The sequence below is a fragment of the Triturus cristatus genome, chromosome 10, assembly GCF_964204655.1.
Source record: "Triturus cristatus chromosome 10, aTriCri1.1, whole genome shotgun sequence".
Taxonomy (NCBI): domain Eukaryota; kingdom Metazoa; phylum Chordata; class Amphibia; order Caudata; family Salamandridae; genus Triturus; species Triturus cristatus.
This window is the reverse complement of record NC_140593.1, coordinates 559,918,715-559,938,707: the sequence shown is the minus strand read 5'-3', so window position 1 is coordinate 559,938,707 and position 19,993 is coordinate 559,918,715. Positions and strand designations below refer to the sequence as shown.

Here is a 19,993-nt window from a genome sequence, read left to right as displayed (position 1 = left end):
ATTTCTGGCCTATGGAGCTGGGTCAGCCTCCTGTCCCTTCTAGTTCTGCTAAAAGCCTAGGGGTGATTGTCAGTCAGGATCTCACTCTGAAGCCTCAGCTTAGATTGGTGATCTCCACCTGTTTGTTTCAACTTCGCAAAACAAAAAAGATTTGTAGATTTCTCACTCAAGATGCCCGGATTCAGGTGATTATCACCATGGTCATGTCCCATGTCGACTATGCCAATTCATTATATTTTGGCATCCCTCTCTATCTTTCCAGACAATACAAAACCAGGCTGCACGTCCTATTCTCAATCATCCTAGGCATCATCATATCACTCCTCTCTTGAAGCAATTACACTGGCTTCCGGTTGTTCAGCGGTGTGTTTTCAAGATTGGATGTCTTATTTTTAAGTCACTTTACAGACAGAGCCCGAACTTTGTTGATAATATGATTAACAAATACGTCCCCATACGAAATCTTCGCTCAGTTCACAAAAATCTGCTACTTATCCCTCATTTTAGACTCAAGTGTATTGGTGGTGCTAGGTTTACTACCTTGGCCCCCATATTTTGGAACTTTTTCCCCAGAAATTCGCTTCTGTACCAACCTTCTTGACTTTAGAAGTCTCTTAAAAACGTGGCTCTTCCGACAGGCCTTCTAAACTCTTCCTTTATCAACCAAATTAGCGCCATGAAACCTCCCCGGTGTGCATGCGCTTTACAAATTCATTTTAACATAACATATCAGTGCACCACCTCTGCATAAGTGCCCCACCAATAGCAGCAGCACTAATTCAGCACCAGGGCAGCCCAATCACAGCATCAGGACAGCACCACCACAGCAAGAGCTCAGCACAAGCAAAGCATCAACTCAGCATCACTTAGTACCACCTGAGTACCAGAACAGCATCGCATGAGCACCACCACAGCATCACTAAGCACGACCTCAGCACCAGCACAGCATCAGTGCACCACCTCAGCATCAGCACAGCACCATATCAGCACAGCACCACCACAGTGCACCGCCACCAGCGCAGCCCCACCTCAGTAGCAACTCAGCCCCAACACAGCACCACTTCTGCATCAGTACAGCAACACCTCAGCATCAGCACAGCACCACCTTAGTACAGCACCAACTCAGCATCACTCAGGACAATCTCAAAATCACTAAGCAACACCTGAGCATCACCTCCGCAATGGCACAGCACCACCTCAGCACTACCTCAGCATCACTCCGCACCACCTGAGTACTATTCAGCATCACCTCCACACTAGCACACCACCACCTCATCACCACTCCCGACTCACTCAGCACCACCTCAGTCTGTGGTCGGAATCTGGCACCTGTTGATTCTCCTCTAGTGTCCATCCGCTGCTCGGGTGGTCATTCAGATACTATTTCCCAAACCTCCACCCTCCTGTTATTTATGTCCCTCATAACAAAAAAAAATAAAAAATAATACAAAAGCAACGACGAGCGAAAGTCATTGCCTAACGAGACCTGAAAGCCTCGGATTCCACTGCTCAGCCACGACGCGTCCGATCTCCGGCTGAATCCGACCCGGCGTGGGGCGGAGAAACGAAGATTGCATCGTGCCTGGGTGAGTGCCGGTGCGTGAATCCTAAATAAGTCGCAAGGTTAAAATGGATAAAGGGGCCACAGGAAGAAATGATCGAACGTATCCGGGCCCAATTCCAGGGATGGGCCGCGAGAAGGGAGAGACTGGTGAAGGCCCGCCACACACCAGAGTGCGAAGGGAATAATGGGGGGCAGAGACTGCGGGTTCACCGGTGTATAGCATAACATAGACAACGGTGAGCGCAACCAGTGAGGGGCAAAAAAGTAGAAGTGACAGACTGAGAGGTGGGCTGCCTGAAACTGAGCATCGCAACGGATGAATTGGCAGAGTGGCTGGTGGCGGAACCCAAGAGCACCAGACAGAGGAAGGCCCAGACCCAGAAGATAATCTCCAAGTAACGGGAGGAGTAGGGCTAGGGCCGCCCTAACATCAAGATCGACACCCACCCCACTTTGTGGTGAGAAGAAGGGCCACCAGAGAGTGAAGGAGTTGGGAAACGGCGCACACACATTTCATAGGACCTGGCGAAAGGTGGAGACCGGAGTTCAACCGTCTATGATAAGGGCACAGAAAAGAGGTGGAAGGGCCCCGAAGCAACCACACAAGAAGCAACATATACTGGCCCCCTGAGCGCTCAGGCTTGGAGTTCTGTCCCAGAGCCCTGGCGCTAAGGGTTGGATTGTCACTAAGCGGACACACAGGGCAAATAATAAAGCACGGCCAGAATACGGAGAAGGGCCTCACTCCTGGAGCTTGAGGTGACCAGACCACAGGGAGGAAAAGGTGGTGGAGTGAGAGGCCCTGGTATTTGACACTGGTGCATTACAAGTGCCCTCGGGGAGGACCCCGACAGGCCGGGTGGGGAAACGTACCCCAGGTGCTGGCGGTGGGCTTCAGGAGACACACTTAGTTGGCAACACTGTTGAGGCACTGGCAAGAAGGGGTGACCGCCTGGTAGCACACTCAGGGTTCACCACGGGGGGGTCAAGGGGAGTGGGAATCATGACACGAAGATCCTTTCGAATGGCTATTGACCACACCTGGACAGACACACAGGAAAGATAGGCTGTAGTGTAAGGGAAATGGGAGGGTGTGTCGCTTACCCTGATATCTGTACACATACCCCCAGGACTGCAGGTGCTGGCATTCAAAGACCTAGGAAATGTAATGCTGGCATTCCCCGAGGGAAGACTGCTAATGGGGGGGGAGACTTTAACTCTGTAGTGTTGAGTTGTCCCCCCTGAGACCCAAGGTCCACACAGACAGTCCTACCCACCTTCCTGGAAGCAATGAGACTGGTGGATGCATGGCATGTCCATCACCCCACAGAGACAGTTCACATTTCACCCTGGGGCACACAATAGCCTCTTCCGAATTGATTACACCACGGCAGATCAAGTAAGACACATTAAGGAAGTTAGACATTTGGCACAGGGCTTATCCGATCATTCTCTGACCAGGGCACGGGTGGGGGTCAGGTGGGTAGAATAGCTCTGATCAATCCCTGGTACCTCTGTATCCCTTCTGTTAAAGAGAAAATTACACAGGCCATATAGCTTCATTTCCAGGAAAACAAGGGGTCGGTGGGGTCAGCCCAGACACTTTAAGAAGCCTTCAAGACGGTAGTCCGGGGCAAGTGATCTGCCAGATAGATGGGGCACGGAAGGAGAAAAATGCAGAATAGTTCAGGTTTTGAGGACATTTTGCAGCTAGATAGGGAATTACCGTGTTCTAGGGAATGTGACACGACACATATACTCAAGTTAGAGAGAGAAGAATATAAAAGTGTGGCAACGGATATGGCAAAAACGTTAAGCAGAGATAAATTTGGGAGATTATACAAGCTAGGGGACAGAGCTGGGAAATTGTTGGCATGGCTTGTAAAAATGGAACACGCAAATCGCCTAGTCACGGAACTAATCACAGAAAAAGGGGAAACACTTTCAGAAACACAGGAAATTGAAGATGAGTTTGCTAAATACTATAGTTTAATATATGAATCATACACTACTCATCCAGAGGAAGAATCGAGAGCCCTGTTATCAGACATGATACGCCGACACTATCGGACGATGATAATTCGCTACTGGAAAGCTTTCTCACACATGAGGAGGTAGTACAAGCCATAAGGGGTCTCCAATCTGGGAAGGCAATGGGTCCCAATGGTCTCCCGATAGAACTATACAAATTAAAACCGGATAAAATTGCCCCATACCTTAAAACCATATATGAGGAGAACGATGAAGTGGGTGAACTTCCCCAAGATCGAAGATTAGCCACATTGGTGGTCATAAGCAAAGAAGGCAAGCCCAAAAATAAATGCTCATAATATAGACCCATCTCTCTGTTGAATGCAGAGGCCAAAAAACTAGCTAAGCTGCTGGCCTCCCGCCTGGTTGGGGTTATCGCCAAGCTGGTGCATCCTGACCAATCGGGCTTCATGCAGTCCAGAAACACATCATTAAATCTTCGCCGACTTCACGGCGTGATGGAAACGATTGACACGTTGAGAGATGATGCGGTGGTGGTATCCCTGGACGCCACCATGGCGTTTGATACAATCGAATGGCCTTACCTTTTCGCCGTGCTGGATAGACTCGGCTTTGGCCCCAACTTCATCAGTTGTGTGAAACTTTTATACTCTGACCCACTGCACAAGTAGTTGTCAAGTATAAAAAAAATCAGAAATCTCCACCTTCATCAGGGGTGTCCTTTGTCCCCACTGCTTTTTGCGTTCACGCTGGAGCCCCTAGCAGCATGGATCCGTAAGGACCCCCTCATCAGAGGTTTGAGATGGGCGGAGGACTGGGAGGACCGCATCTCCCTCTACGGTGAGGACATATTGTTGTATTTGGAATCTCCTGGTACATTGATACATAGGGTCCTCAATATCTTCACAAATTTCGATAATTTTCAGGGTACACTATCAATTGGACTAAATCACTGTTATTTGTACTGAGAGGGAGGATCCCACCTCTGCCTAAAGATTGCAAAGTGACAGAGGCGGCTTTTAATACCTTGGAATATACGTCACCAAGGACCCCAAGCTATACTACAACCACAATCTCCTACCACTGCTAAAGCGGCTACAAAATGATGAGGAACATTGGAAGGCTCTCCCACTGCCACTCCTGGGTAGAGCTGCACTATTTAAAATCATGTCCTTACCCCGGTTGTTATACGTCTTGCATAACTCACCCAATCCCATCCCTGCAACGTATTTCATGGCCATAGAAAGTAAACACAGGACAATTCTCTGGGTGAAGTGTTTGCCCCGGATATCGTTCTTTAAATTGGTGAGAGGGTGGCATGACGGAGGAATAGGGGTCACAGATATTAAGAAATACTATTGGGAAGCTCATCTGGCGGCCATCAACCAGTGTACGTACCAGCCCCACGATGACCCTGGGTATCAAATGGATTGATGGCTTCTATCAGGGGGATCTTATGTCAGGGTACTTTATTCCAGGCCCATAAAATTGAAATTGACGGGGCCCACGTCACACTCTGTCCAGATATGGCATACTGCACACAAGAATTTGGGTTGGGCCAAGAAAATCACACAGGCCACTCCTCTGTGGGACTCGGAACAGTTGGGCCCCTTAAGGAAGACAAAGGGATTCGACAATTAGGTCAATATAGGATTGTCCCGGGTGGGTGACCTATGGAGGAAGGGGGAGGTATTATCCCTCTTGCTACTGCAGCAAGAATACATGAATACATTTGGCAAGTACAGAGTGATTCAGATACCTGCAGGTGCGACACGCCCTACAGATGAACAACCCAGCGGGCAAAACACTCCCTGAAGTCTCGCTGTTGGAGGATGGACTACTCGACAAATACATGCCTAAAAAAGCAATATCACTGACCTACCAGAAATTGATCAACAACACTCCCAACCCCCTCATTCAACTCCGCAGGAAATAGGAGTCAAATCTAACAAAATTCGAAGACGAAGACTGGTTGGAGGCTCTGGCCTCACCCAGGGAAGTCTCGTCCAGGCTTAAACTGGTACAATTAAAAATACTTCTCAGAATATATTTCTCAGGGCCAGCATTGGTTGGGATGGGCTATAGAGATGACTGGCTGCAGACGGCAATGCGGCCATGAAGGCACATTTATACACATAATTTGGGAGTGCACTCACATCAGTAGATATTGGACAGAAGTACTCCACTGCATGGGGGACACTTTGGGACAAAGTTTGGCTCTCGAGGCTAAACGGTGTCTACTAAATATCTAGGAACCGTCAAACCTAAGTAACAAAGAGAAAATACGGGCAACATTGGGTCAAATGGTAGCTAAAAGGAACATCGCTAGAATGTGAGGGGTGCAAGAGGGTCGAACAGTGGGTGCTTGAAAGAAAGATATGGACTGATGCATGTTCAGGGAAAAAAACAGTGTATGTATCCAGGGGCTACCCGAAAAAATGGATGCAAATATGGGGCAAGTGAAATGCATACAGAGGGAATATCTGTTCTCCGCCTCTTATTCCCCCTCTCCCTCGGTGAGCCTGAAACGTTTGAAAATAGTGATGAATAAACTGCTTTCTGTGTTTACTAAATTTGAAATCCCATATACCCCAAAAGAAAAGTATTTGTGCACTCCTAAATTGACAACTGTGATGTGTGTAATATTTTTAAAATGTCATCAATAAAAATATATTTTTTTAAAAGATACCTCTATACTCAATAACTCACCCAAGGGGGGATAGGTCGGGGACAGTGTAAAAACTTCAATTTCATGAAGCAATGTATCCCGGGACAAGGCACTACATAAATTTCCGAAATGACGATAAGGTGACAAAGAGTCTGAGAAGGAGTGATAGGTAATGTCACTGTCAGGGTTAGAAAGATCTGAGATTATTCCAAATATCTCCTTCGATCTGTTTGTGGACGAGAGAATTCTATTTGTAAAGAAAGCAGATTTAGACTACTGAAAATGCAATTTATATTGTTTAGGGTGTTGTAAATAGAGTACTCTATTTACAGTAGCCTCTATGGCATAGTTCTTCCACCTTTTGCGTTTGTGGTGACGTAGATCAAATCTGCAACTTCTAGTTCGTCTGTGAATCATGCGGAGGATTTGTGACATCTTGGCTGTATTTTTCTGCGTAGAGGTGCGTGGAGACCACTGTCTTTAGTGAGCCAGTCGAATATCACCTTTCCGTGTTGGTCGATGTCAGTGACTTGAGTAGGTGTGGTTGAATGAGTTCCAGAAGGATTTTAAGTTAACTCGTGACAGGTCCTGAGTGGGGTAGTTTTTGAGAAAGTAAACCTGTAAGTGTGAATCTAACTAGATAATGGTCAAACCAAACACATGGAGACACTGTGAGACTGGACAATGAAAGGTGCATGGACCATACCTGGTCTAAAAAGTGACCTTTTATGTGAGTTGGGTAAGCACATGTTGCTCGAGGTTTAGATTCCTGAGGTGCAGTGAAGTTTAAGGATAGATGTCCTCCCTTCTCCTTATTTGCCCATCAATTTAAGTCTCCAATCAGTAGACTTCAAAACTATTTTATTAGGATTTTATTTTTCGTCCTGCATGCTGCCAGCTGAGGGCGGGGCGGAGCCATCTATTCTAACTGATATTAGCATGGAGGAGGAATGATGGCAACTGTTAAGTGCGCGTGTCGGTTAGGCTGGCTGTCACAGGTCAGCCAACCCAACATGCGCACTCCAACCGAGCTGTGTTGCACAGCCGAGTGGAGAACAGACACAGGCTTCGAGGCTCTGTCTGAGTGCCAAACTAGGCCACCCAGACCAATCCCAGTGCTGCTCTCATGCTGGGCAATAGTATTCCCAGCATGAGAGCAGCATCTGGATTGGCCTTGGGGAGCCTATGAGCTACTGTAGCGTACCCATGGACTGCCGTAGCGTCGGGGCTCAGGAGGAGGAGAAGAGCAAGGAGGCATTGGCAGGAGCAGGTAAAAGTAGTGTTGATTTTTTATTCTCCCCACCGCTGCCCCATAGCTCCCCAAAATATAAATGCTATTAAAATTAAGTTGCCGTTTGCACTACAAACACGTGTGATGGTTTCGTAATTGAGAATACGTTCGAGACAGCAAGCTATATTTTGTTACTTTAACGTTGGCTGGCATTACTCCAGTATCTTAGTATTATTACTTGAGGAGGGTGGGCACACATGCCTCACATCCCAGCACTCAGTGTGCCCCGATGCATCATAGTAAATACAGCTCTGGTTGATGCACCTGCACCCAGTGAGTGGTACAGAGACCTGAGAAGACTTTGGGCAGCATTTCCAGCACCCCGAAAAAGAATGTATTGCATTCTACTGAAGGACAACTATCCTGAAGCACGTGTCTAGAGATACACAGCACTGGCTGCACCAGCAAGGGTGAAAAACTAAAGCCTGTCACTGAAGTAAGTGTTATCATGCACTGCATTTACTATGATGCATCGGGATAAACCGAGTGCTGGGATATTGAAAATCCCAGTCTCAATGTGTAGATGAAAGGAATAGGGTTGAAGAACCAGCTGGTATTTTTTAACACTAGCCTGGCACCGAGTTCGGGGATGAACAACTTAAATGCAGACATTGGGCAAGATTTAGTCAGCCAATCACGCTTACGCCTGAAGCAACTTCATAATACAATGAATGACTCCACAGACCATATTAACTCATAACAACAGAGCAGCGCACTCTAACGGTCGGGCACGCTCTCCACACACACCCTGGGTCTCGACTTTGGGGTCACGCTCTTTGCGCTCTGTGGTAGGTACCACTGACACTAATGCTTTCATACAGCTTGTTCTGTTACCTTTAAAGACTTGCATATAGTTATTTTTTGTAAAAAGTGCGTGGGATGTGGAAATTGAAGTAACTGCATGGAGATTGCATTCCAGAAATATGTAATTCTTGGAGTGCTAGCGTGCCAAAGGAAAATGGTGGTGTCATCTCTCCGCTGACCCCTCCTCCCAACCTGTGCCCACAGTAACCGCTTTCAAATTAATTGAGCAGTGGGTAAAACCACAGAGAGAGCAAGAAAGCAGAGAGGCGTTGGTTGCGCTGTCAACTTCAGAGTAAACAGATCAACTGTCTGTCGTCACCACATACCATAGGAGAACGCGGGCGCAGCATCTACAGTACGAAGGACGTTTTCGATATTCACAAAAGTGGGAAGAAAATATTTAATTTGAAGCTGTGCTGGATAAAGGATGTGCATGCCTTTCTTGCACGGAATATGCCACTTTATTCCGCATGCTTTTTCCCTGCATGCAATTACAACGCGGTCGTTATGACGACTGCGTTGTAACAACATATACCATTACCCCGCAAATCGTAACAACAACTTGCTCGGGGGGGGGGCGCTGTATGTTGGAATATTATAATTTACTATTCCAACTCCAGTATGTGCAACAGTAGAGAAGGTGTTGGATTTAAAATCCATCACCTTCTGCCCCCTCCGCAAGTCGTTGTTCCGACTTGCGGAGTCATGGTATGCGTTGTTACAACGCAGTCGGTGACTGCGCTGTAATTCCCTACGGAAAAGGATTTGTGGTAAACGATGTTTACCCTCTAGCCCTGTCATTGTATACCACCGTTTGCGGATGTTTCATTTCATATTAAATCGATTCTTTCGAGTTGTGAGCCCACTATCCAATGACCTGAAGGCAATTGGCACGAGAGAACAACAGTTGTCAAAGCCTGTAGGCCTGTGCTTATAGTGTAGAACGTCTGCATTTGAGGCACAAAGAAGTTTGTGTAGTTTTGCGTGATAGTGGGAATACTGGGGGGGCAGTGAGCTATTTGTTCAGTGAAGCTAAATTCCTTCCCCTATGTCAGGAGTGTTTATTTTTTCTTGAATGCGAGTACTAAGTTTGAGTGTGATATTTGTTTGGTGAACAGAGGTGGCTCACTTGACACGAGTTTGATGATTGTTTTGGGAATAGGGGTTGTACGCATGGTGTGAGTTTGGTGATTGATTTCTGAAGTGGGTTTGTACATCTGATCTGAGTTTGATTATTTTTGGTGATGTGGGGTTACACACTTGCCGTCACTTTGATGTTTGCTTGTAGTAGGCCTCTGGTCTTCCTGCAGAGCTGTCTCTTCCCGAACACTGCTGGTCACGAGTGTGAAACCCAATTGCGTTCCACCAATCTTTCCTTACTGTAAGCTGTGGCATAAGTTTAAGTTGGTCGACTATAAACAGAATCACTCTTGTTCAAAGCCATTTATGATTGCTGTTCATTGCAATCTTATTGCCTATTTTTACTCAGATGACTGGCAGTAAAAAGAAAATGTCCCCTTTTAGAAAGCCCCCACTAAAAGACCTTTCTGCACATATTATGACTAATTGCATTCAGCAGCTGTGGGTCCTTCCCGAAGCCTGGTTAGAGCATTTTCTTCCAAAGGTGATGCCGTATGCAGGGCAAGACACTGGGCAAGCACACACTTTAAAGGGCTGAAGTTGTCGCGCTGTACAATTTGCACATTACAGTAACTGTTGAACATATTAATGCAATAGGATATGGGGCAAATTTTAATTTGTTTAATATTTCAAGACTATACGTTCCTACTGCCTTATAAACCTTGTTTTTGCACTCAATTCATTTGCTTTAAAATATATAATTTGCTAATCTTTTTTCAATGTTTTCTTGGGAGATGGACCCAACCTGAACCCAAGTTTGTCCAATAAGCTTGATCGTTTCACTCGCTACTTAAGTTGTGCCCAACTTTTACGCCCCACCACTTTCAAATGTTGCAGGCCGCAACTGTATGCCATTAAAAAGAGTGATCGCAGAATATTGAACAGGTCACATACCCCCTCCAATTGGATTCTAACCTTCATGCCTATCATCATGCTATATTGTTTATTCCTTCTGACACGTAGCACTGTACAAAAACGCCTTAACAAATAAATAAATACAAACATCCTCCGATGTTCCATTAATGCTTCATATACACTCCAGGCTTTTAAGTGACATTATAAAGCCAACATTAAATAACATGGCATGACACACAAGTTTTGGAATTTCAGTTTTAACACTAACTAGCTCAAGTGATCATTCAAGCTGTCCAGTTTCTTGCTCTCAATGGTTTTTATTGAATTTGTTCACATATGATCACAGAAGACCATTATTGAATTTCAACAAATTGATCACAACGGACATATATAGTAAGCAATTTCTGATTTATTTGTTGAAATAAACTGTTCCTCAGGAGGTTGTTTCTTCATACTATTGGCCGTGCACCCGAAATATCTGAAAGAGAAAGAACAACAGAATTCAATGCTGCACTTTGGAATCAAGGTTTGATGGCCTCGAAGTACAGTGCATATAGCAGTAAACAACTTGGGCTCATTATCTGAATCTTGTGGTGTAGTTAGTGCTCTGCCTTATGCTATAAGTTATTTACTGTGGTCCACATTGTAAAGTCAGCTGAGCCTCAGCGCAACAGCAAAGGTTTTAGGTGGGCCTTTGAGGAATGTGTGGGACAAGCTAAATAGTTGTTTTCAACCGTAAGGTGGCTTCCAACTTGGTCCTCAAGAGCGGAGGCCGTCCAAAATGTCACCCTAGCCACCGATTATTTTAATGATTCCCATTTCCTGCTTCTATGTGTAAATGTATCTTGTGCGGCTATTCTGAAAACTTGGCATGGCCAGATCAATCCTACTATCTGAGGTTTGTCAATGGCCAACCATAAATGAGCATGGTTTGATCATGTTTTAATGCAGATTTGATCATGGCAATGGACGAATGCCAGATGATTGCACATGTCCACACTTTGCGGCGATGACCTACGAGGAGTCTTGGTATCCCTGTCCGAAAATGAATCAAGCCCAGCCTTTATTTTCTCATGACTGCTATTTCTAAATAGCTGTCCTTGTGTGCTATTGAAAAGTAAATATTTACATGCAACAGGAAGTTTAGTAGTGCTGGGTCAAGCGTTTCCTAGCTCCTTAGGTCAGTTAATAGAAATTTTAAAAAAGTTCCAAGCTTTTTACCCACTTTGTATACTTTACATAGTTATTATGATGTCTTTCAAAGGTCATAAAAATGAAATGCAGCACTTTGTTTTCGAACCCTGGGATCAAGGTTCGAATTCTGGCCTTGGCAGTTATAAATATTTGAAAAGTGACTCAAGAAGTTAGATACCCAACCTGACGTCCGCCATTTTATATCGCTGTGTCCAACCGCCTCCTAAATGGGCAGCGCTCTGTTGCTACCTAGCTAGGTTTGCACAATATAAAACACATACAAGACCAGTGGCAGCCGGTAATGTGCAGCAGCAGCGGGCCAGGCATATATATGCACGCCCCCACATACTCGCACTCATTCACATGTACACTCACACCAATTCACAAGTGTGCACACATACACCCCCATTCACAAACAGATGCAAAATCACACACGCATTCACAGCACACACGCACATACGGATATATTTATACATAAACACATGCATTAAAAATGTATTACTTGGGGGCGTGTCCAAGATGGCGACGGAGTAGGACGTGCTTTCAGTCCCTTCGCCGCCGTGCCAGCTTAGCTTTGTGTAGCGCCTTCCCTTGGCCCTCCCCGACTGACGCCCAGAGCTGTCGCTTGTCCCCTAGTGGCCCTGGAGGAAGCCTGGCGGTCTTTGTGGCCCTGGGGGCAGAAACGGGTCCCCTGGCGGCATTGGGGCCTGTGGTGCGGTCGACGGCCGTGACCGGGAGACTTGCGTAGCGACGCGGCTGGGGGCGGCGCCCTTAGCCGCGCTCCCGCTGCGGCGCTGATCACCGCGCCTGATCAACGGACCTTGCGGAGTGGGGACTGGTGGCCTGGCTGGTGTGGAGTGCCCTGTTGACCCTGCAGCGGGGCCGCCGTGGTGAGGAGTGCGAGGCGGCGGCCGCGCGGAGTGGGGGCCCCACCTACGAGAGGCGGTGAAGAGGTGCGGAGAGAGACGGAGGCTGTCAAGACTGATTTGCATATGGCCATGTCTGAACTGGGGTGGCGTAGTGGGCAAAAGAACGATGGATTTAACCCAGATCTCTTGACTGGGGGAGAATGTCTGCATTGTCAGCATTCCGTCCATCATTTGTTTGTTATAACGTGATCCGAGGGGAGGCGCCGGGCCGCTGGAGCCGGGAACTATCCAGGCCTGTGGATAGCTGGCATGTGCAGTGCCCCGGCCCTAGGAGATTACGGGCCCCGTGGGGGCTCCGCTAGCGGAGGTGTACCAGCTGGGGTCCTGCGGAAGTGGAGGTCGCCCCACTTGTGAAGTGCCCGGGCCTGGGTGATCCCTGTTGGAGTGAGGCCTACTGCCCTCTCGAGCTGCTGCTGGAGCCCGCCGGTGAGATCCTTCCCCCCTCCCCCCCCCGGTTGGACTATTGCTCGGCCGGTGGGCCCTTGGGGGCTGCGTGCGGGACAACGCTGCTATTGCCTAGTAGAGGGGAGAGGTCTGTCGACTGCGCAACTGTGGGTGCGACTGGTGGGACGCGCGTTCCCCGCCGTGACTGCAGCTGCGGCCCTCGCCTGGCCGGCCGCCTTCCCGCCTGGAGAATACGAGGCCGGGGTCACCAAGTGAAGACGCGGGCACTGACCTGGTCGGCAGAGTGTGGAGTTAGTGGCTGGCCCCGGTGTCTTTTACTCCCATCCTGGTTGCTGCCGCCTGCCGGGGTGCCCTTGGAGTGAGCGGCCTGGCCCGGGCCCGAACCTCATAAGCGCTGTGGGCGGGCTTCTGTGGCGAGAGGACAGTGTGTCGGAGCCCTGGGCAGTGTGACGCGACGGCCTCGACGTGCGACGCGGCGGGGAGGGGAGCCCAAGACTTGGGGCTCTGGTCTAGTGCTGGCTCCTGGTGAAAAGTGACGGTGGGTCTAACAGCCGTGAGGAGGCCGGGACGAGAGCGGTGCGGCCTACCTGAGGTCTTGTATTCCGGGCATCCGCTGTATTGGTCGTGATGACGTCTATGCCCCGCAAGGGAAAATCGGGCAGGGAGGGGCCCCCGAGAGGTGCGCTGCTGCCGACGCCCCCGGGTACCAGTGCTTCCCCCCAGAAGAGGGACGACGACGTGCCGGCCACCAAGGCCTTTATGTTGGAGCTCTTCTCCGCTATCAAGGAAGACATCTCGAATCTCCGCTCCCAGCTTGCCTCGGATCTCAGAGAAATGAGACGAGATGTGGATGGCATTGGCGAGCGAGTGGCAACGCCGGAAGAGCATGAGCTGGGTCTAGCGGGCGACGTCCATCAGCTCCAACAGGATGTGCTCCGATTAACAGAGCAGAACCTGGATCTCCAGGCTCATGCGGAAGACCTGGAAAACCGGTCTCGTCGGAATAACATCCGCATCAGAGCGGTGCCCGGGGGGGGCGAGGCTGGTGATCTCCGTGGGTATGTGGAGGCTCTCTTCTTGCAAATCCTTGACGAAGCTGATCTTCACGAAGTCAGGATGGACAGGGTCCACAGAGTGGGCCTACCGAGGGGCTCAGGGGCTCCCCCTCAGGACATTTTGGTCTGCGTAAATGCTTTCCAGCTCAAGGAACGTATTCTTCGGAAGGCACGGGGTATCACTGACTTGCTATTTAGGGATCACCATCCCCAACTCTTCCAAGATCTGGCAGCTTCTACGCTGCAGAAGCGACGTGAATTTCGGCCTGTGACGGCGTTTCTGCGCAACCAGAGTGTGGCGTACTCCTGGGGTCATCCCTTTCGCCTCATCTTTAGGTGGCAAATCAGACTGGTCCAGATTAGATCACTGCAGGCTGCCAGAGACCTTCTTGGGTTGGACGACACTGCGGACTCCCCGGGGGCTGGGCACTCACCATCGCGGCGCAGACGGCGTTCTTCTCCTGGCACAGAGTGGGGCGACTGGCGGCACAGAGTGGGACGGATACCGCGACCAGTCAGCAGGAACGAGATGGAGCGGTGGCCTCCGTGGTGAATGTGACGGTGTCGTCGCCGCGGGACAGCTCATCAGCGGCTTGAAGGTGGCGGAGGGACGCCCTCCTCCTGTTCAGGTACCGTGGGTAACTATGTACTTTTGGGGAAGATACCCCGGATAGGAGAACGTATGGGACACTACCCGTTATTTGAGACCCCGTTCTCTGAGGGTCTCAACACCAGCCCTCTTGGTTGCAATGTTCGTTTTCTTGACTTTCTTTTGGTGGGGTCCGTTAGGTCATTTGCCTGTTGCATTTGGGTTTCTTTTGAGTTTCTTGAACCGGGTTCCTGGGGGGAGGGGGGGGACAATCGGGGGGGTTGGGTGGGGTGGGATGGGGGTGGGCCAGTGGTGGTAGCTGGAAACTGCCTCAATGGCGGCTGTGTGGTTCGCGCTCAGTAGGGGTCCTGAGAGGGGGGCCCGGGAGGGTAGAAGGGGGCAGTCTTGGGTGGCGGAGTGGGAATTGCGCTCGCTTTGGAGGGTGCCTAGGGCCGGGGCGATGTGGGGGGAGGAGGGAGTTGCTGTTTGAACTGCTGCTCTGGCCGTGTGTTGGTTGAGGGCCGCCTTTGGAGGGATAACATGGGATGGTCTGAGGGCTGTGGTCCTGAGGTGCACTACTGGCCTGCTTTTGACGGGGCCTTTCTGGACGAGATGGGTCCCTGGGACAGGGGTTGCGCTTTGTCTGTGGCTGACCTGAGAGAGCTGCGAGTCGGGCGCTGTGACGAATGCCTGTTACCCTAGGAACTTGGAATGTAAAGGGGTTGAATTCTCCCCAGAAACGCCAAAAGGTCTGGAAATATGTCCTGGATCACCACCTGGATGTGGTTGGCCTCCAGGAGATCCACCTGGCTCGGCGGGATGAGGCCCGGTTGAAACATAAGCAGTTCCCCCTTATCTATAGGTCCTCGGCGGTTTCAAAACATAGGGGAGTAGCCTTGCTGTTCCGCTCGACTCTCCACTTTCAGCCCTTGGGTGTTCGTAACGACAGGGAAGGTAGGTGGCTCCTTGTCAAGGGGGTGCTGCTCGGTAGGACTTGCTCATTCCTTGTGTTGTATGCTCCCAATGTGGGGCAAAATAGATTCCTCTTGGACTTGCTGCGAACTGTAGAGGACTTTGTGGAGGGGGTGCTCTTCGTCCTGGGGGATTTCAATTTGGTTTTGGATCCGGACTTGGACTGCTCTCACCGCCGGAGGGCTGAGACCGGTGTATTCTCTGATGGGACGCACCGGCGGATTGAGGAACTGGGGTTGTTGGATGGGTGGCGCTCCCTGCACCCCCTCTCCCGTGACTACACTTTCTTCTCTCATGTGCACCAATTGTACTCCCGCTTGGACCATATCTTTTACAGTCGGTCCCTCCGGGGGTCCTTGAGTGAGGCCAAGATCTTTCCTCTTTCTATCTCTGACCATAGCTCGTTTGCGCTGGGGCTTCAGTGGGCGCCGGTGGGGGATGTCCCGCGCAGGTGGTACTTTCCGGCTTCCCTGGTGAGAGATGATTCCTCTTGCAAGGAGCTCCGTATGGCGATCCGGGACTTTTTCGAGCTTAACCCGGTGCAGGACACCTCGGTTTTTACTACCTGGGATGCCTTTAAGGCTTCAGTGAGGGGTAGTTGCTTGGCCATCAACGCGGCTCTTAATAGATTGAGGAGGACGGAACGGGAGGCGTTAGAGGCGGAACTTGCAGTGCTGGAACGTACGCATAAGGCCCAACCTTCCAAACAAACGCTGCGACCACTTACTGCTCTCCGGGGCAAAATCCGGGCTCATTACAATAATAGGTCGGAGTTCACCCTCCTGAAGCTCCGTCATCTCTCCTACATTCAGGGGAATAAGGTGGGGAGACATTTGGCCCGCCAACTGCGCCGTAAGCGTGAGTGGGATTACATAGGAGGCGTTCGGGACGCAACCGGCGCGCTGCAGCACTGCGATGCTGCCAAGGCTGCACGCTTTGGCGAGTTTTATGCGACGTTATACTCGGGGGAATCCCTGGACCCCGTTGCCCAGAGGGACTACCTGCGCGCGCTCCCGCTCCCTCGGGTATCTGCGGCCTGGAACGAACTGCTCTCTGCTCCCATCTCTGGGGAGGAGGTGCTGGGTGCCATCAAGTCCATGAAGCCCCACAAGGCGCCTGGTGCGGACGGATTCACGGCTCTCTTCTATCAGACCTTTGCCGCTGATATTAGTGATTTCTTAGTCCAACTGTTCAATGCTATGGCCGAGTTGGGGGTTTCCTCGGCTTCTATGGCGGAGGCAGTCATCTCGGTCATCCCCAAGCCCGGTAAAGACCCCACTGTCTGTTCATTGTATAGGCCGATCGCCCTGCTCAATATCGACGCCAAACTTAACTCTTCCATCCTCGCGTCCCGCTTGCAGGACCTGATGCCGGTGCTAATCCACCCGGATCAATCGGGGTTCATCAAGGGGCGTCAAACCCATGATAACACTAGGAGGGTGATCCACCTCATCGAAAAGGCCAACCGTTTCAGCATTCTGGCGGTGTTGCTTGGTCTGGATGCCGGGTGGACTGGCAGTTCCTCTTCCGTACCTTAGAAGCATTTGGGTTCTCGGATAGATTCCTGACCATGCTCCGGGCCAATTATAGCGGACCCCGTTCGCGAGTCGCAGTCAACGGCTATTTCTCATCCTTCTTACCGCACTCGCGGGGCACGCGGCAGGGGTGTCCACTCTCCCCCTTGTTATTCGCTCTGAGCATTGAGCCCCTGGCATTGGCGATAAGGGAGCATCCGGGCATCCGAGGGCTACCCTTTACGGGCGAACAACACAAGATCCCCTTGTTCGCGGACGACGTCTTGCTCTCGCTTGCGGAACCTGCACACTCCCTCCCCCACGTACAGACGGCCCTGGCGCGCTTTGAGACAGTGGCGGGTGTTAAGGTGAACTATGACAAATCCTATATCCTTAATCTTACGCTTTCGCCGGCGGAGGTGGAGCACCTCCGACCGCTTTCGCCCTTGCCTTGGACTCATTCCTCATTACTGTACTTGGGGGTGCATTTGACTCCCACAGTGGGGTAACTATATTCGGCCAATTTCCCCCCTCATATGGCTGCGATCCAGGCTGATTTGAACCGTTGGAAACCTTTGTTTATTTCCTTGTTGGGTAGGATACATGCGATTAAAATGACGCTCCTCCCAAAGCTTTTATATTTGTTCCAGGCGCTCCCTATTGTCCTGGACAATGATTTCTTTCGCCGCGTAAAGACTCTTATGCTCCGCTTCATATGGCGGGGGGGGCGGGCTAGATTTTCCTTTGCCGCTCTCCGGCGCCCTCGAGGAGAAGGAGGTGTGGGCCTCCCGGATCCGCTCCTCTACTATAAAGCTGCGCAATTGCGGATCTTGGTGGAATGGACCCAACAGCTCTCGGAGAAACACTGGCTCCACATGGACAGAAGTGTGGCAGGGCGCACGATATGGGATCTGGTATGGAAGCCTAAGGGGGACAGACCCAAGAATGCATATGTCAGCACACCTACCGGCACCACCCTTTAGGTTTGGGGTTCTATTTCTGGGGACGAGCGATGGACTACGTTCCCGTCACCTTTTACTCCCATACATTTCAATCCGGCCTTTCCGCCTGCGATGCATGAGGGTCCTTTCAACACGTGGAGGGAAGGGGGCTGTCTCGCTCTCACGCATTTGTTTCATGGCTCTGCCCCGCTCACTTTTGCCAACTGTGGACGGGATTATGGGGTTCCTCAGACGGAGCTGTTCCGTCACACCCAACTGCTGCACTGGGCTATGTCCCCGTCGGTTCGAGAGGCGGCGGTTAGGCCACCCACCCCCTTTGAGGCCTTTCTCTCGCGCACCTCGACGATGCGAGGTGCCATTTCCTTTATCTATGGCCACCTCTTGGCCACCGCTCTCTCCCCGAGGCCGCGCTACATGGGCCTCTGGGAGGACATCCTAGAGCGGGCCATCACGGCTGAAGAGTGGTCTCACTTGTGGCGAAATTTGACCAGCCACAATCACTCGGTGGAACTTCGCGAGGCGCACCTTAAGACTATGATGGACTGGTACCTCACTCCCGCCAAAATACACCGCATCTTCCCTGCATCTTCGGACAGGTGTTGGCGGGGCTGTGGTCTCTTGGGGGACTTTCGCCATATTTGATGGGATTGGCCGATTATCCGCCCATACTGGCAGGAGATACTGTCCCATATTAAGGGGATCCTGGGATACCCGATCGCGGATTCCGTGGCTCACGTGTTACTGGGCCTTCGAGATCCCCTCCTCGAGCACAAGACGCGTGCGGACAAGAAGATCTTTTGGCTGTGTGTGGGGGCGGCTAAGATCACCCTGGCGGCAGCCTGGAAGAAGAGGGAGGCCCCGGCGATATCTCTGTGGCATGCGAGATTGTGGAAATTGTTGAGCATGGAACGTATGGCGGATGTCTTCCTGGGGTCCTTTAAGAATTTCATTTTCTGCTGGGGACCACTGGTACACTTTCTCTATAAGGGGTTGCCGGCGGCGGTGTGTCCTCCCTCGATTCGAGCCCTCCATTTGTTTCAGGTATAAATGTCGATAGGAGAGTGACCTGCGTATGATTGGGTGCTACCACCACTGGGGGGAGGGTGGGAGGCTTGGGCAGGTTGCGGGATGGGGGGATTTCTCTTTTTTTTGTGTTTGGTTTACGGTGACGCACCTGGAGGCGGAGGGGAGGGCCGGATCTTCCTCGATTGATGGGCCCGGCCCGATAGCTTGAACTTTGCGGGGGCATACTGCCAAGCGGAAGCGGGGCCCTTCCATTAATTTGGACGCCTCAGGCCTAGTATTGGACTTTCTGTCGCTATATGACTGGTTACTTGGCATGGTCAAATACCCGGCTGCTGGTTTTGCTTCCTGGCCTCCCCTCCTGTTATTCGTCCCCCTGCGAGGGAAGTTGTGCGGGATTGTCGCCTGTGTTTTCTTTCTGTGTTTCCTTATCAATAAACATATCTTTGACAAAAAAATAAAATAATGTATTACTTACCTGCGATCACAGTGACAATTGGGTGGCGGGAGGGAGAAGCAGAATAAAGTCTTGGTTGTTTCCTGGAGGCTTCGGGTTTGGAAGGGGCAGAAGGAAGATCCCACCAACTCTTCTCATTGGTTGCCCTTGTCATGGGTCAGCCAATGAGACAAGGACCTTCCTTACCTCGTCACAGAGTGGGATGGGGTGAGTGACAGTTGCTGAATTCACCCCACTCTGTGACAAGCATCACTGATGAACAATCAGCCCTGGGAACTTCAGGCTTAAAACTGAAGCACCCCAGTTAGAGACTATCAGTGACACTCTACCTCGTCATGAGGGGGAGGCTCACAGACGAATTTGTTGGGATGAAGAGGTCACGCGCTACGGGCTGTGAAACTTCATCCCCACAAATTTCAGCTCAGGCAGCCAGGCACCTGCGCATTTAGCACATATATAGCGCCTGGCTCAAGCATGAAGAGTGTCATTCAGTCTGCCCTTTGCTCAGCCTGATAGACACTCAGTGCATTGGAAAAAGGTGGAGGCTCTTAACAATGGGTCGCGGCTGTCCTATACAAA

The 19,993-nt window shown here is 50.6% G+C and overlaps 1 protein-coding gene across 1 annotated transcript in view; it reads right to left on the bottom strand.

Annotated features, from left to right (window-relative positions):
* Positions 1 to 10,611: 10,611 nt before the first annotated feature.
* Positions 10,612 to 19,993, bottom strand: part of LOC146789729 (chymotrypsin-like elastase family member 1) — a 127,803-nt gene continuing 118,421 nt past the window's right edge. The window contains exon 8 of the mRNA XM_085632060.1: positions 10,612 to 10,792. Coding sequence (XP_085488186.1) covers positions 10,769 to 10,792 — 24 coding nt within the window. The 3' untranslated portion in view covers positions 10,612 to 10,768. The remainder of the gene's footprint in view (positions 10,793 to 19,993) is intronic.